At 40.8% G+C, this 16754-nt stretch overlaps 1 protein-coding gene across 1 annotated transcript in view; it reads right to left on the bottom strand.

Moving 5' to 3' along the window:
* LOC135448092 (cytosolic phospholipase A2 epsilon-like) overlaps positions 1–16553 on the bottom strand; it is a 32379-nt gene extending 15826 nt beyond the window's left edge. Inside the window, exons 1-6 of the mRNA XM_064713586.1 lie at positions 16417–16553; positions 15946–15981; positions 9886–9958; positions 6120–6256; positions 5290–5421; positions 4650–4690 (exon numbers count right to left, since the gene is read on the bottom strand). Coding sequence (XP_064569656.1) covers positions 4650–4690; positions 5290–5421; positions 6120–6256; positions 9886–9958; positions 15946–15981; positions 16417–16443 — 446 coding nt within the window. The 5' untranslated portion in view covers positions 16444–16553. The remainder of the gene's footprint in view (positions 1–4649; positions 4691–5289; positions 5422–6119; positions 6257–9885; positions 9959–15945; positions 15982–16416) is intronic.
* Between the last annotated feature and the right edge of the window lie 201 nt (positions 16554–16754).

Genomic DNA, 16754 nt, shown 5'->3' with positions numbered 1-16754 from the left:
TAGCCTGGTGAAATGAAAATGCAAAGACAGGTGAAGATATCTGTTCATGGAGGTAAACATCCAGTAAAGTTTAGTATTATTTGAGTTGCTGGTATCAGCAACGGGTAAAGTTAGGTTCAAAGTTAGGAGGTGCAAGGCATGGCCTTCAAACAGGGTGGGAGACCCTGCATTGTTGTACAGAACAGAGCAGAGCTTGCAAGAAGAACCCCTGGGAAGAACCAGGACACCTCAGTCATGAAGGACCAATGGCTGAGATGTCTCTGTTGGGTTGTCACCTCTGCTGCCACCCCTGTAAGGAAGTCCAGGTGCTTGTTAGTATGGTGGACCTGGTGGTCCATGCCTTTGTTTTAAGAAGAGCAAGGGCTCTCATCTTTTTCTGAATCTTAGGAAATCAGCTGTGGCTAGAAACATAGCTGAGCTGGGTGCAGAAGAGCTCAGGTTGCCAGGGATCTTTGAATTTTTGCCTACCCTTTGGAGCACAGAATAAGTTCCACTGGTAATTTCTCTGATAACCAATCTGTTATTAGACAGTTCTCATCACACAGAGTTATGTTCCTGTTCTCTTCTCCATCACAGTTTGTGATTTGCGGGCTATTTTTATTGCAGGCCTCAGTTTCACTAGGAGAACTGGGAATATATTATGACCTGTAGCAGGGAAAGACAAAAACAGAGACCCTGGGCATCCTTCCCCACTCCAAGTCTGTTGCAGGAATGCCTAAGGTTGCAGTGTACTCTATGAATCCAGGGATCATTTCCCATCACCTGGTATACATCAAACTTCTGCCTTCTCCCTTTTGGATTATGCCTGATATAATGGAATGAGTAATTTTGAATATGAACTTACAGTCACACAGATTCTTATATTGCAGTTCTCATTTAGGCTGCTAAACTCCATTTCACCAGAGAATCTGAATTTTTGATACTTATCTAAAAGTTTTGAATTCTTTCATGTCAGATCCAGCTTTCCCTTCCTTTAGTAGCTTCCATAATAATGTAGGCTACTTTTCTGAGCTTTCTGACAACTCAAGTGAAGCAGGGGGGATGGTAGTGTTTCAGTAAATAAAGCTGTATTCATCTCAAAGGTTCTTTCTTAACTTAAAACTTTTGCCTTCAGTGCTCCTCCACACACAAATACAAACAGTGCATTTGGCCCCCAGCTGATGGAGACTCAGCCTGGGGGTTTCTCAGCAGTGCCCAAGCCAAATGGCTGGCATGATCTGCTGGCTCCCCCTTCACATGAGGGGGATTTCTCAAAATAACACAGCAGAACTACAGAAAGAAAAAAAAGACTTTTATTTTCTAAAAATCCTGCTTTTGCCGTATTTCAATAATTAAATATTTAAGTTTTATACAGTTTTTGTACACCTATTTACATTTATTTCTGTTAATTGGGCTTTGTTTTAAATATAGTCTTTCACATTTGAAAAAAAAAAAAGGGGAGAGGGAGCAAAGATGAAAGGTTGTGTAAGAGTGGTCCTTCATTCTTCTAAGAGTTGTTAGAGATGCACTTCCTCAGCTTGAGACACCTGAAAGATAAAAGAGGCCAAAAAGAAGATCAGCAGGTACAGCAAATACCCTGGGGCTCTGAGACCTTCCCTTGGAAACTCAAATCACCTGGCAGTTCAGCAGAAGCCTCTTTGTGGCCCTCAGTGTCAGGCGTGGCCCTCAGTAGAAGTCGGAGGGGAGCGGGATGTTGAGCGAGCGCAGCCACCGGCTCCAGCGGGACCCCGTGCCTGTGGCAACACGGATGGGCTCGTTCTGGTGCTGCACCCTGCCCGTGGAGACACAGCAAAAAGCCCAGGTTACCGCTGATAATCACCAGAGAACAGCTCAAAAAGCACTAAAGCACACGAACCAGCAGCCTGTGTACAACAGCCTTACCTTTTCTGTCACTGCTGCCCAAGCGCAGCAGCTCTCCCGCCAGCTGGGCTCCTGTAATGGGCCCAGAAAACATTGGGCAGGCATTTGCAATCCCTTGGCTTGGTTGCTGGTGAAAAGGCACTTGGAGGAAGGAGCATGCCTTCCTCTCTGTGTCCTTAGGATCAAACATCTGGCCCTCAGTGCCTGCCACTCTGCAGCAGAGGTGAGCATTTGCTGGTACTGCAGCAGTGGCATAAGGGTGAGGCAAAACTAGAGAGGGTGTTCATCTTGCTGTTGTGGAAACCCACTAACAAAATGAAGCTTTTCTTCCATTTTAAATGAAATATAGCAGGAATGGATGCAGGAACAAATTATCGTACAGCCTTTCAGTGTAACATGAGGTAATTGTTATAGTGCTGGTTTTGGTAGAGGTAACACAAAATACAACCTTTGCAGTGAAGTTATAAGCAAACAAAACTAGGAGTGGCAAAGCCACTAGGTGCAACCCAGGAAACATTCTTGGCCTGGGGTTACCCGTCATGTGTGGTATTATTCACCCAAAATGCTGGAAAGAAAGAACAAGCTAATGTAACAAACCTTGCAATTAGTAAAATCTAGAACAAAGATGGGGAAGAAGTTTAAAACTGTGAATAAAGAGCATCAGGAAAAATTGCTTGTGGGAATAGTCATTAATTTCAGAAATAAACTGCCATATCACCCGCACAAATGTATGTTCTTCTTCTTCCGATCACAATACAGGATTTCTAGAAACTATCCCACATGCTTAGCTGTACTCCTTGTTATCAGAGGGCTCTCTCCCACTGAAAATTATCTCTAATCTCTGTCAACACTTCTCCCATCCCACACTGACAAAAAATCTTGCCAAAACCTGCTGAGCTTGTTTGACACAGAAGAGGTTGGTTTGGGTCCATAGCTTTCTGATGACCCACCTCAACTACTTCACTTGAATTGTTCAGACCTTTCCAGGGCTCTCTAGTTTATCAATGCAATCCATTGTCCACAATTTTATTGGACAAATCCTTTCATTAATTACTCATGACATCACACATTCCAAAGTAAGGGAAAAAACCAACCCTCTCAATATCCTCCCAAGACCACATATTTAATCAATCCAGATGTGGATCCAAATCCAGCCCTAATTCCAGACTTGATGGGAAGAACAGCATTGACCACCACACAAACACAAGAAATGTGAACGAGGAATAGCAGGGGAAAGGTCTATCTGCCTTCTGGCATCAAGCCCATTTTCTCAGTCCTACTGTGAGCTCACAGGGACATCCCCTCCCTTATAATGCAGTACCTTTTTGCCTTTGCATGTGGAGTTCTTCATGCCATAACTGTTACATTGGTCACTCAGAAACCACACTATGAATGAAATGCTTTTTGAAATCTCTCCCTTTAGACTGCAAAGGATCATTTTAATGGTACAGTTCCAATCATCATCTTCTAACCAGTAGAACTCCTACTCAGGCATCACTTGTAAAAATTGTCCCACTTCTGATTTTATTGAATACAACTCCAGGAAAAGGCAGTTTGGCTGCAAGGTCAGTGAGAAGAGTTTGGCACAGAGCTGGTGGCACATATGCTCCAAGACAAGTTCCAGCCTCTGTTCCCATACATACACAAACCCACTTTTGCACAACATCCAAGCCAGACAACCTACTTGGACCTCCCCCATTAAAGACAGGATTATCAAGAGTGTGATTCTCTGTACCAACTCCATAACCCATCCTGTAACTTGCAAAAGAGGGAGGACCCTAGACAGGATATCTGCAATGCCTGCTGGAGCTTCCCCATTGCCATTACTGATGTTGTGACACTCCTGCAATGTGACAGGCACCATTTGCCTTGGTATTGCTGGCCTTCTGCCAGTTCTGGTGCACAGTAAACAACAAACAATCCACCCTGATGAGTCTCCATGAGTTGCAAAAAGGGATTCTGAGACTCTTTCAGCTCTGATAGTTTTTTTGTATGTGAGCACTGAGATCTTTCCTTCTCCAGTTCTTAACACTGGGCTACTGTCCTTACACCAGCAAGTTCTTATTTCCCCTGCTGTCAGGAATTCAAGGTATCCACTCAAGTATTATCCTGCAGGGCCTCCTGAAGTGGCCCAAATGCCTTGAGAAGGCTCCAGCAGTACCATCTAAGAGCAGTACCTTCTCTAAGTACATCCTCTAAATGTAAAACTCCGCCAACATCTTTCAAGCCTACCAAGTGAAGCTAGTGCTGTCCCTCCAGCTTTCCTGGTTCCTCAGTTCTCAGACTCCCACAGTGGGCTTTGGACCTTACTTTATGCAGAATATTTGGTTCCTTCCTCTACCACAGCTCCCCATGTGTAGCCAGATGAATTGAGCAGATGAACTTATGGAAGTGCACTTCATAATGTAGTGCATTTGAAAAACCAGATTCCCCAAGAAGGGGGTAATTAGGGCATTGAGGCTTGGCATTCCTAAGGGTCAAAACTTCCTGAGTATTTTCATTGTCCTCATACTTTTTTGTGTATCTCATTGCCTTAATGAGAAAAAAAGAAAACAGGAAGAAGTTGCTGCCCAAGAGGCAGAATTCAAACAGGGAAAAAAATGACATTTCAGACATTTGAAATCTAAAAGTATGTATTCTAAAATTCTAATTTACTATACTTGAATGAAAACATCTTGCTACTGCTTTTAGAGACTGCAGGTTTAAGGGACACCATCACATATGAACCAGATTTTCAAACTATTTTTATACTGAATATAACACTTTATTAAGAATTCAGGACTACTCACGTGTTCTGAAGTGTGAACTCCACCTCCAGCTCTTCACGTGCCTGAAGAGAGGAGATAAAAGAAAAGAAAGACTGATTACTTATTTTTCTTCACAGCTTTCATCATACCAGTTTCATCTAATTTTTTAAATATGCATTTAAAATAGAACTTAGGAAAATTCCCAGAATGTAAGAAAACCATAGATTTGACTGAAGATATTCAATTTTTAGATATTGAAGAAGCAGTTGCTAAAATGATTTTTTTTAAATCTAAATGCTTTATAAGCACATCTGCATGCTTGAGAACTGCTATTCTGCTGAAACAGCCATTTGTTCAGATTTTAATTCCCAAAACAAAAGGAATTAACCTCTTTAATACCATTACAGTCAAAAGGAGCTGAAAATTCAGAATTTACACCAAGAGCCAACAAACATCCCAGAAATATTCAGAATGAAGAGTGGATAACTAGTTATAGGTGGTTCCATCCTGTATTTTCAGCACAGATATTTGTTCTAAACAAAAGCTAGCAAAAAGCACAATTTCTTAGAATTGCAGCAAAATACAGTTTAAATAGATGTTCCCTAAAATGAAACACTGTAAAAGGATCTATTGGGATGGAAGGGGAGAATTTCCTTTTGTTCTCACCAATTCCATTGCTCACCTGTGGATTCAGCTGGAACTTCACGCGGACAGTTCGTCCCACAGTGAGCTTATCTATGTCAAAGAGAACTGTGCAGAGTTCATCGTCCCTGGTGACCGTGTCTTCATCACACACCTTCAGCTCCAGCACGTTCTGCACAAAGAGGTTAAGGACATAGTGGAGTTACTGCTACATGAAGGGCAGGAACATCTCTAGACTAGGTTTTCTTTCCTTGTTCCTTCAGTTTTATGGGAAGGAGAAAAATGAGAAAGGGAAAGAAAAACGAGAGAGACTTGGGCTTATTAGATGTCAGATTACTGATAACTCTTCATACAAAAAAGAAGCAAGTTTGTTTCTTTTCCCCAGGCAGACAAGACATGCAGGTCATGCAGAACACTCATGAGCTGGTGACAAATTACTGCATTAAACGTTTCTACATTTAATGCAGTAATTTAAATATTTTATGGCCTTTGGTTCCAAGTGTATAAAACAGTCACAGGTACATAAAAATGGCTTAAAGGATTTTCACAATATCTAGAACTGAGTGGTTTTGCTATTTTTATGCAATCTTTTTCTTGGATTTTGCTTGTTTATGTCAAGATTTGGGATAGGATAGTAAGGCTATATTCTGAAGTACATTTAATTCCTGCTCATTGCAGAAGAGTACATGTCTAAGTAACAAATAAGGGGAATAGGACAACACTAAGGAGAATGTAAGCACCAGTTTGGGTTTTTTTCTTTAACATCTTCTGTATTTGGAACTAGCTATGTAAGTACTGGTTAACTGCAGCTCTGTGTAATCTAATGACTAGTGCAGACACCAAATGGTGAAAAGAATTGATGTCAGTTACCTTGACACGGCGGTCAATCTTGTAGCAGAAAGCTTCATTCCAAACGGGGTTTTTGCTGTTCCTGATGGTCCTGGTCCGAACCTTCTCCGCTGAGGCAGTGGGCAGCCACAGTGTCACGTAGCAATCTGAAAGGGTGACTGTGCAGGGAGAAGACAAGCACAGTTAGAATGTGAGAAAGAATTTCTGCACAGAGCCCATTTAACCCTAATAAGACAAAGATAGCGCAGCTGGGGCTTTCTTCCTAAAACCTACAGGATTAGGTGTAAATAATACAGTGAAGCACTGACAGGAGAACTGACATCCTCACACATTTGCAATGTCCATTCCCACCTTTTCAGTCTTAGTTAGACCTACTTTTTTTTTTATTTTAATGTTATTTTGTACTTGAAATTGTGCCCCCCTCCACAGACAGTAGAAGTTGCATTTAGCTTTCTCTTCATGATTATCCAAATGGCTGTGACAGGCAGCACAACTCACAACCTTCCATCTGGGCTACAGAGAGACTTGTTTGCTATAATTTCTTCCCCAGATTTTGTACCTTAGCTTAATGAAAGCCTTTGTTAACACGCTAGCTTAACTGAAGAACAGATTTTTTTCATGAAAGGTATTCTTGCAACAAAGCTGAAAAATTTGATTTATCACAAATCAGAATATGCCTATTCCTTATTCATTCATATATTTGACAAAGTTTTTAGACGTTGCGTGCTCCTCAGCAGTTCTAGCAGAAAACAAAATCCATTTAATCACCACAATTAAATTACTGTGTGTTCAATTCCTTCCTACTGCTCTGTCTGCAGACTGGAAAGATGTTGCCACCACCCATGTTTGGGAAGGAAGCCATGAGTGCTAATGAAGACATCAGCTTCTCCTATATTCTGAGTCCTCAAATTGGAGGGAGCACTCTAGGGAGTGAGACTTAACAGAAGCATGATACAAGTACCAGTGGCCTTTCTCTCACACCTGTAATGCAATCTCCCTATTCTACATTAGCAGTGCTCAACCAGTCACCTGGTTCTTACAGCAACCTTGTGAGTCAGAGGAGGCCAAATAATTCAGCTCATAGTCAATCCCTGCATCATGCTCAAAACGTGTAACAGTGTTATTACATTATATTAAGAGCAATTACTTCATGTATTTCCTCTTTATCTTCCCATAACAATCACAGATTTAGGTTTTCCTACGAGCCAAGCCATGCCTTCACTGTGTTGTTAACCATGCTATCACAACCAGCAAAACCTGGATTGTGATTGTGGGAAGGAAAGCATTTCCAGAAAGAGACCTAAGCCACACCTGATCAGAAGACTGTGACTGATCAGATGTTCAGCAGAGGCACAAATGCAAGCAGATGAAAATGCAAATGGTTAATGATTAAATGCCGTAGTTTCCATTTTCAAAGAGGATGAGACACTCTGATTACTTCACAGTAGCACTATAAGGATTACACAAATAAGTACACTCAGAAAACTTGAATTTCTTGGAACTGTTCAAGACCATCATCCCCCTGGACAGAGCTTAGATCAACCTGATCTGGTGGAAAGTATCCCTGCTCATGGCAGGGGGGTTGTTTTAAGGTCCCTTCCAACCCAGACCATTCTATGATGCCATGCTTTGCCCAAGATCCCATAATGCAGTCAATGTCAGGGTCCAAAACATAGTCTAGATTTTCAGGCCTCTACTCAAATTTATTAAAATTATCTTGTTCTGAAACATCAGTAGGGAGGAGTACTTTTAAAGTATTTTTATTTTTCACTAGTTAATTAAATAGGAACATAAGAGTCAATGAGCAAGAAGAAATGTTCACTTCAATAAATAAAGCACAAACACTCATGAGAAAATATACACAAGAGAAATAAATAGTCACAGGGAACACCAAGATTTAACCAGCAAAACTGGAAAGCTACAGTGGAGGAAATAAATGCTAACTCAGAATTGTAACAAGCATAGTACTTTTACCATTAGACACACGTAGAAAAGGGATATTTTCCTACAGTTGAAAATACCAAGGTTTCAAGGAAAACTAAATGAAATGTTTGCCTAATTAACATCTCAGAAGATGTAAACATTGCCTGAATACGCTTCCCACTGCAGAGAAAGAAATGGATAGTAGAGTTTTTTCAATAAATTTTCTGTTAAGAAAATACTCTTAATGAAGAGCCTACAAATCTCTCTGCCAGATACACTTTAAAAATGTGTTTGGGATGCCCAAGTTCTGAATTTGAGGCATCTCAAGGGGATCAAGATATGATATTCATCTGCTCTTGAGGCCAGAACACCAAGTAAGAAAGCCATATGGTGTGGCAGACATACCAACAGGTTTAGCCAAAAAAGATCCTGATGATTCACTGTGATAAGGAGTGACTGAGCAAGTTGCTCTGAGAAGGGCAGCCACAAGGAAATGAAACACAAACAGGCAGTACAGGAATACAGAAATGCACACTCCGTTGTTCATGTGGGTTTGTAGATGCAATTTCAGTGGTGGCCTGATCAGATCACGTATTTGGTTGGCGCAAAACACCACTTAGGCATTTTAAAATTTGGATTTTGATAAATAAAATGTTGTACATACAACTATAAGCTCATGGAATGTGTGCTTTTATACATAAAAAAAGAACTTCAGGAAACGCCTAACTTTACACCTCATAAAGTGTTCTCCCTTTGTCTAACAAACCAAAGAAGAAAGAGAAATAAGCAGTAATACATGTAATACAGGAGTATTACATTGTGGAGGATGCTTAAGTAACCCAGAATACCACATATAAGTGCATCAGAGATTTCTTCCCTGATAGTGATCATTCAAAAATACCATTGTAAAGCACAACTTCTATGTGATCTAACCACATCCCTCCTGCCAGAAACCACCAAATCCAACCTCTGCTAAGTTTTTCCCTCTGCTCTTGACCCATCACACAAGTTAAAGTCGATATCAAAATATAGATTGCAGTAACTAAAATTTTCTTACAAACTATGATGTGCTGCATGAAATTCTGAGCATACCAAAAGAAAATTGGTTTTGGCCATGTTCAGCAAGATTTTAGGAAACAGTGTGGACTTTTTTTATATCTTTCAGATTTATTAATGTAGCTTTAGATTTGAATTTTCTAATTCTCTTGATCTTTATTTCACCTTTTTCTTTTGAAGTCTCAATTCTAGATATCCTTTTTTCACTTCCCTTCACTATCCTTCACTTAAACTCCTGTCAGGTGCTCAGAGTATTGCTCTGTTGATTTTTTTTCTGACTTTTAAATGGCTCAATTCTGTAGGTTAAATAAATTCCAAGACACAATGGATTTTATCATCACTTCCTGGATACGTACAAATTCTGCAGAAGTAATAGAATGTTTTTGCTTGTAAATATTTTGTTTTCATAGGGTTTCTTGCTACTGCTGATTTTACATCTGCATTTCCAGTTCTCTCCTTTCTTCCATCCAGAAATTCTGTAGGAAATACTCAGGTTTCTTACTTAAAAATACAAGCATTTTCATTTTTTTCAGAGCAGATCTCAGATCAGCAGTTAGGTCAGAAGGTTAGGAAATATATCTCAAACAGTAAGATATGAAAAAAAAAATATAAAACGCATCACCTTGCTTGAGTCAGTCCCTTTAAATTTAAAGGGAGAAAGCAATGCTTCAGTATTATAATATGAAGGATTCTTTGAAACTTACAGCAATATATGCTTTTATTCCTACAAAATTTGAGAACAATAACATTGTCCAAATATTTTCTTTGAAAAGTTATAAGAACCATGCACAATAGTAGAAGTACTCACGCAAGTCTGCCTTCCGGGCATTCTTCACTCTTAGTATTTTTACAGTGAGCAAGTTGAAGGGAGATACTGGTGCCTGCACAAAAATTAAGAAAAGGAAAAAAGGAAAAAAAAGATGACATTATTATTCTAGCCTGTAGTCACAGACTACTGCAACCCTGAAATTTTGAGGACGTAGACAGAACAGTTTTCAAGGTTGAGACAATACAATTCATCAAACCAAGCAGAGCAGTCAAAAATTTGTGCAGATTTTTGGCACAGAACTCTCTTCAGGCCTGAAATAGAAGTAATATGTTTCAAAATCATTCAAGTTAATGATAGGTGCCAAGAGTTTGGTTTGATAAAGATCATGTCATCCGCTCACGGCTCCCTTATTATCACAACAAACACCCCTAGAGTACACTCGTGGGTGTGCTCCCCTCTCACACACCACTGCCTGCAGTGGAACAGGTTGTCTCTGGGACACCAAATACTGTCACAGGAGCTTGAAAGCAGAACTGTCTACCATGCACCAGCACAAGCTCCGACACCAGCACAAAGTTCTGCACATAGCCAAAAATAGAAATGCAGCTGACATGATGAGATACTCCTCTTGAAGACTCTGGTAAACCTCTGATCTTCTGCTCTGACCCCCAGCAGAAAGCTACAAAAATCATCCCAGAGTTGATCTTGGGAATTAACTCACATCCCCACTAGATATCAGAAACCTTGAGCTCAGAGATATTAAGTCTATAATAACTCATAACCTCCATGGCTCATAGTAATGAATCTTCATATTCCTCAGGCTATAAATTAACCCTTTCCCCATTTCACCTTTGAGATAACGGCTTAACTTCTTACTCTCTCTCACATACTAACATCTCCTCTTTGATATATACCATCTTTCATTTTAAACAAATTTATGTACAGATACCATTTCTCTCAACACTTGCTTAAATTGATATTTAGCATTCCACTTACTGATTCTGTTTTAGAACAAAAACAGATTTTAATGTGCCCCAAATTTTATCTAATCTTTCTATCTGTACCAGCTGGTGAGAACAAGACACTAATACACTCTGGGGAACAAGATACTGGAAAGCAGTGCCCCAGGAAACGTACATGGGGGTCCTGGTCCACATGGGCTGTGGCAAACTGGTTGTGAGTCAGCAGTGCCCTGGCAGCCAGGAAGGCCAGGCTTGTCCTGGAGGGCATCAGGCACAGCATGGCCAGCCAGGCAAGGGAGGGGATTGTCTGGCTCTGGCTCTGCTCTGGGGTGGCCTCACCTCTAGTGCTGGGGGCAGTTTTAGTTTTATGCACATATTGTGGCATATTTAGCCACAATACAAGAAAGACTTAAAACTATTAGAGAGTGTCCAAAGGAGGGCAACAAAGATGGTGAAATATCTTGAGGAGAGGCTACATGAGGAATGGCTGAGATCACTTGTCCTGTTCAGCCTGGAGGAGACCAAGGGGAGACCTCATTGCAGTCTGCAACTTCCTCATGAGGGGAATATGAGGGGGAGCACTGATCTCTCCTCTGTGGTAACCAGTGACAGAACCCATGGGAATGAGATGAAGTTGGGTCAGGGGAGGTTTAGGTTGCATACTGAGAAAAAGTTCTTCCTCCAGAGGGTTTCTGGGCACTGGAACAGGCTCCCCAGGGAAGGGGTCATAGCACCAGCCTGACAGAGCTCAAGAAGAGTCTGAACAATGCTCTCAGGCACAGGGTGTGCTGTGGATTCTTGGGGATGGTGCTGTGCAGGTCCATCACTCCATGGTCCTTGTGGGTCCCTTTGTGCTCAGAATATTCTGTGATTCTACCTCTACCCATAAGCCCTCTCTCTCTTATTTTCATAGATATAACCTCACAAAGCTAATACAGCATCCTAACACAAACACATGGGCTTTATTGCTTAAGGCAGGCATCAGAAGTGCCTATATTAATCAGAAAGCAGGAAAAGCAAAAATTATACACTGATGTTAGCTAATAATACATACCTTGCTATTATTTCCTTCATACAGGCTATACATTTTGCCAAATTATGTCTTTTCAGCAGTATCACAGGATTTATCCTGAAGTGCTTCACAATGCTTTGCCAGAGTGTCAAGCAACTGGGACCATAACATGACATTGGACAATAAGGCAATGTAATGAAGGAGGTCCTAGTCCTAACCAACAAAGACCTCAGCACCTCGGAAAAGTCAGCAGAGAACATAAACTGTCTCCAAGAAATAACCTGAATAATTCCCAGAGGATCGTCTTGCACTTCCCTTTGAGTTGACAAGGGGCCTGAAGATGCAGAGCTGAGGGGCAGTGAGACAGCAGCAGGAGGGTCAGAAGAGTCACTGATATTGTTCTACATTATCTGACCTGTCCAGTCTCTCACACAGGGCAATTTTACAGAGCACAGTTTGCAAGCCCTGGGATTGTCAGTTGTCACAAAGACTGTATCACACCTCTGTCTGCTCCATTGTTCCAAACATGCCCACAAAGGACAACTTGGATAGACTTGAAAGAAAAAAAGTACTTTGGGGGAAAATGACAACCAAACAAACAAAAAGGATTACAGTCTCCAATCCCAAGCAACTAAAAGATATCGAGCCCATACTATACAGCTGAAGTGCTACAACTAATTTTCTATATGAATAAAGTAGTAGTGGGTGAAAGGGAAAAGCCCTCCTAGACACAGGGACCAGCAGCCAAGGCTTGTCTGTCCCTGACATCTACTGACATGATTTTTACATTTATGTTTTGTCCCTGCTTTCCCCATCCAATAAATTGTAAGTGGTTTTGACCTCAGAAATGTTATTTCAGAAGATGGGGAACATCTCTCTTATCCAGAAAGGAGGAGACTTGCATTCCTTGATTACAGAAAAATTGACTTGGGCACAAGTTCCCATTCCATGGAAATTCTAATAATTACTGGGCTTAACACCATTTAAAAACAATAACCTTGGCTCAGCTATTGGAAAACAAGCACCAAGACCTTTACTTTGTGAACCTCAAGTGAATAGTGATATCTCCCTGCAGCCAAGTGCCATGTGGGGATAGGAACTGTGAAAGTTGTTCCCAGTTGTCCATGTTACCTGGCTGTTTATGCAATTTTCTGCACAGCTATTACAATTCCATTCTGATGTATCTTACTCTCCACACTTATGGAAATGATCCTCAGTGCTCAGCTTTGGGTTGTGGAGTGCCTTCCCAAGCTAAAGTCCTGGAAGTCCAACCTTACAACTCCTAACTTTAGCATTACCAAGTCTAGCTGTCAGCCACTTACTCAAAGTCACACAGAAAAACTTCTCCTAAACTGGATAATCTCCTAGCAATTGGCAAGGACTTCCACATCCTTGCCTTTTATGTGATGATGACCATATCACAGACTGGGTAAGTTCTGAGGCCAGTTATTACAGTCAGTCATTACACACTCTTCAACTTTCGGCTTCTATATTTATTTCATCTGAGACATGAATCTTACCTCATAAACCGGAAACACAAGCCAGGCATTTTAATGATCACTTTTGAAATGACTTAAATATATGAGGTTGCAAATGCAAGACTTGGTCACACTGTCCTACGTCAGATAAAAATTCAATTAAGTCCTGTGGCGCACTTGTGCAATCCTCACATATCTAGTCTGAGGGAAGGCAATAGGAGTATTCACATAAATGAGTGCTCATCCATATGAATGAATTATATAACTGGTCTCTAAAATTGCTCTATTTTAGTAAAGTTCCAAGCTTAAAAGTCTTTCACAGATTTTTTTTCTTAAGGAGAAAAGAGTGAAACTCATACAATATTCCCAAGTCATGTTAAGAGATAAGGCAGCTATCAAAGTGCTTATGTATTTGGGGGGAAAGCACTATTCCCTTAATTTTCTCATCACAGAAGAATATAAATCTCATCACTACTTAAAAAGCTATGAAAAGCAACAAAAAAATCACTCACCCTGTCAGAAAAAGTAGCAAGACTTTAAAACACAGATCACTGTCCTAATTCTGACCTGGGTCAGGTATGTGGCACCTTTTAACTTCAAAGAATTTTGGAGCCTCAAAGGCAGGCAGGATTTCACCTCAGGCAAAGCCAAATGCATAAGAAACACTTTTCCTTATACTGCTATTTTATATGTATTTCACCCATTTTAAAATACCCTGTAGCTGGGTCTTATTAAGTCAGTAGAAGTCCCCATGTTTGTTTCAGGATAAAAACAAATGGAGCAGCACTGAGTCAATGGCTGCTTCTTTCCAAGAGCTATGCAAAACTTCTGTGGCTTCAGACTGCAATTTTCATGCGGTTTTTTTTTTTCCCCTTCCTGTTTGCAGTTCCACAGCTGGATGTGTGTTTGTGTGTTGGAATGGATCCAAATCTGAGAAACCAGGATTCCCATAGTTCAATGTGTTTTGTTTCCTCAAGACCACACCAGTCCTTATCAGTAATTTATGTGATCTAAAAAGTATTACCCTTTTGACTGTCAGCATGAGGGCACTAACAAATTTTTCTTACGAGCTATTTTACATAATCTTCCTAATGCGTATAGCTGCTCAAATTGAAAACCCACACATCCTACTAGTTGCTCTGAAACCCACTCTGACAATGAAAACTCATTTCCTTGACTGAGCCACTGAGTAACAAAAAGCAACTCAGGTGTACTAGGCTTATGTACTTACCATAAATACCAACTTTCATGGAAAAAAAAAAAAAGGAATAAACTTCGAGTCCTTCCTGAATTTTATCTCTGTGAACCTTGGAGATTCAGGGCAGAAAGAAGGGGCTCTGGGTCCTGCTCTAAATTGCAGGTACTCTATTCATGTCATGTCATCCTAAATACTTTGAAGATAAAAGTAACAATCTAAAGCCATGCAATTGTACAGGTCTTGCACCTAGGGACCTACTAACAATGTAAAAAGCACTACAGATTAAAAAAGAATCAGATTGGTCTTCAAAACACAGGCTAGAACTCAAAATAATAATTTTTATGATTCTAGCACACCTCTCAGGGCTGCAAGATTATATACAGAGACCTCCATCATTTCAGAAGATAGTTTTTGAAGAAATTCTGCAAAGTCTTTACCACAGCATTTCACTTAGAACAGAGAAAATATGTGACTCTCAGGCACAACCAGGCTTCAGATACTATCAATAACAGCAAACCTCCACAGGCAAACAGAATTTTCCACCATTTAAAGGATTCTCTATATCACTCTGGTTTCCCTATGTGGATGCAAAGCTGAGAAGTGCCCACATCACTGAAGGAGGGGCAAAAGCCCATCTTGCAGACAGATCTCCAAAGAGTTTCAACTGATACTGGCAGCCCCAAACCCACTGCAAATGCCAGAGGACAGCCTCATCCTGCTGTCAATGCCTTTGCTCCCATTCACTGGCTCATAGGAGCTTATCTGATACATTTTCCTTTATGCTAATACCTCTTAACATAAATGTCTGCTAATTAAGGGCCATTTTTAATTTGCCTGTGCAAAGAATTCATCCTCAATTCAGCCTTTACAAAACACCTTTTGCTCCTTTTAAGCCTTCAGAGAAGTTTGGGCACTACTCCCACTCCTACTAGGCTGATAAGATCAAGCGTGTCAGGAGACTGAACTCACCACATTTATTCCACCTTTTTACCTGTGAATGCTGTGCTGCACAGAGAATTGCAAGCTCTAGGACAGACCATCACACTGCAAAGAAAGGCTACATGGAATACCAGAACACTAGGAAGACCCACATAAAAGCTCTTCTTACAAAGGAATAAACTGTAAGAAAATGGGAATATTTCATCGAAAGAAATCAAAACACACAAGAAGGGAGCAATTAATAATTTGATATAGCTGAAGTACAAACCAGCCCAGATAAAGTGCAACACATAAGCATCAGACACCAACAGCAGCCAGACTACTTAAAGCTTATGGAAAACCATGGCAATACTCCATCTACAGAGCTGAAGTTGCAGCTCCGCTTTTCAACGCTCAGTAAACTTTGCAACACAGTTTTCCCCCGAGTCATTGAATTCCTAAAATATTTTCTAGTGATCTACATTCAGCACTGGACAGCATTTAATGAAGGGCCAGCTAATTGCTACCTACCGTTCTCACCGCTGGTGCTGAGGTGCTCGTAAAAGTCTAGGAAAAACAACACAAGGTAAAGTTAAGAAAACTAAACTACATGTTAAATGCTTACTTTAGGCTGACATGTCAAAACATCTCACATTCAAGGATACATTTAGAGCTATGCTTTTAGCTGCATCATTAAGCCCTTTACCGACCACCATCACAACTCTCTTCCAGCTTATTTCCTTTTTTTTACAGGGAAGCAGAAGCACAATAAGCAATGTTTCTAGCCCTAAAATGTGGCTCGAAAAGACAAGTGTGCCATGAGGTTCTGCAAAAGCCTGGACTAGGACAGCCATCCTTGCAACAAGATCTGAGCAACAGCAAACTCAATTTCCCTTGATTGCCCACACAACACAAACCACTCGTTCTCCTCAGTGATCAACTTCGCTGGAACACCAGACAATTTTACCCACTTTACACTTGCTATCACCTTCTTTTGCTTACCTCACTTGTACTTAAATTTGATCCCATTGCAGTCCCAGTTGCATGTAAGTCCAGTGTTAAAGGCAACTGAGTCGGATGGCTGGCAGGAACTCCTCATGCAGGTTAGGGGTGGAGGAATAAGGATTTTATGACGAGGCTCTCCTGCCCCACCCCCTGATTATTTCCAGTCATTAGGCAGTCACCTCCCTGCTTCCTGCAGCCTATTAGAACACCTCAACTGAGTCAGCAGAATGAAGAGCAATTCCTTTTCTACCCACTGCGATGTTCAGGAGGGTGCTGAAGCCCCTTTCTGCCCAGGTATTGCTCTCTTGAAATACTACTGGTAATGAAAACTTTTG

This window comes from Zonotrichia leucophrys, chromosome 5 (assembly GCF_028769735.1).
Source record: "Zonotrichia leucophrys gambelii isolate GWCS_2022_RI chromosome 5, RI_Zleu_2.0, whole genome shotgun sequence".
Taxonomy (NCBI): domain Eukaryota; kingdom Metazoa; phylum Chordata; class Aves; order Passeriformes; family Passerellidae; genus Zonotrichia; species Zonotrichia leucophrys.
The sequence above is the reverse complement of the archived record's forward strand: the minus strand, read 5'-3'. Positions and strand labels throughout refer to the sequence as shown.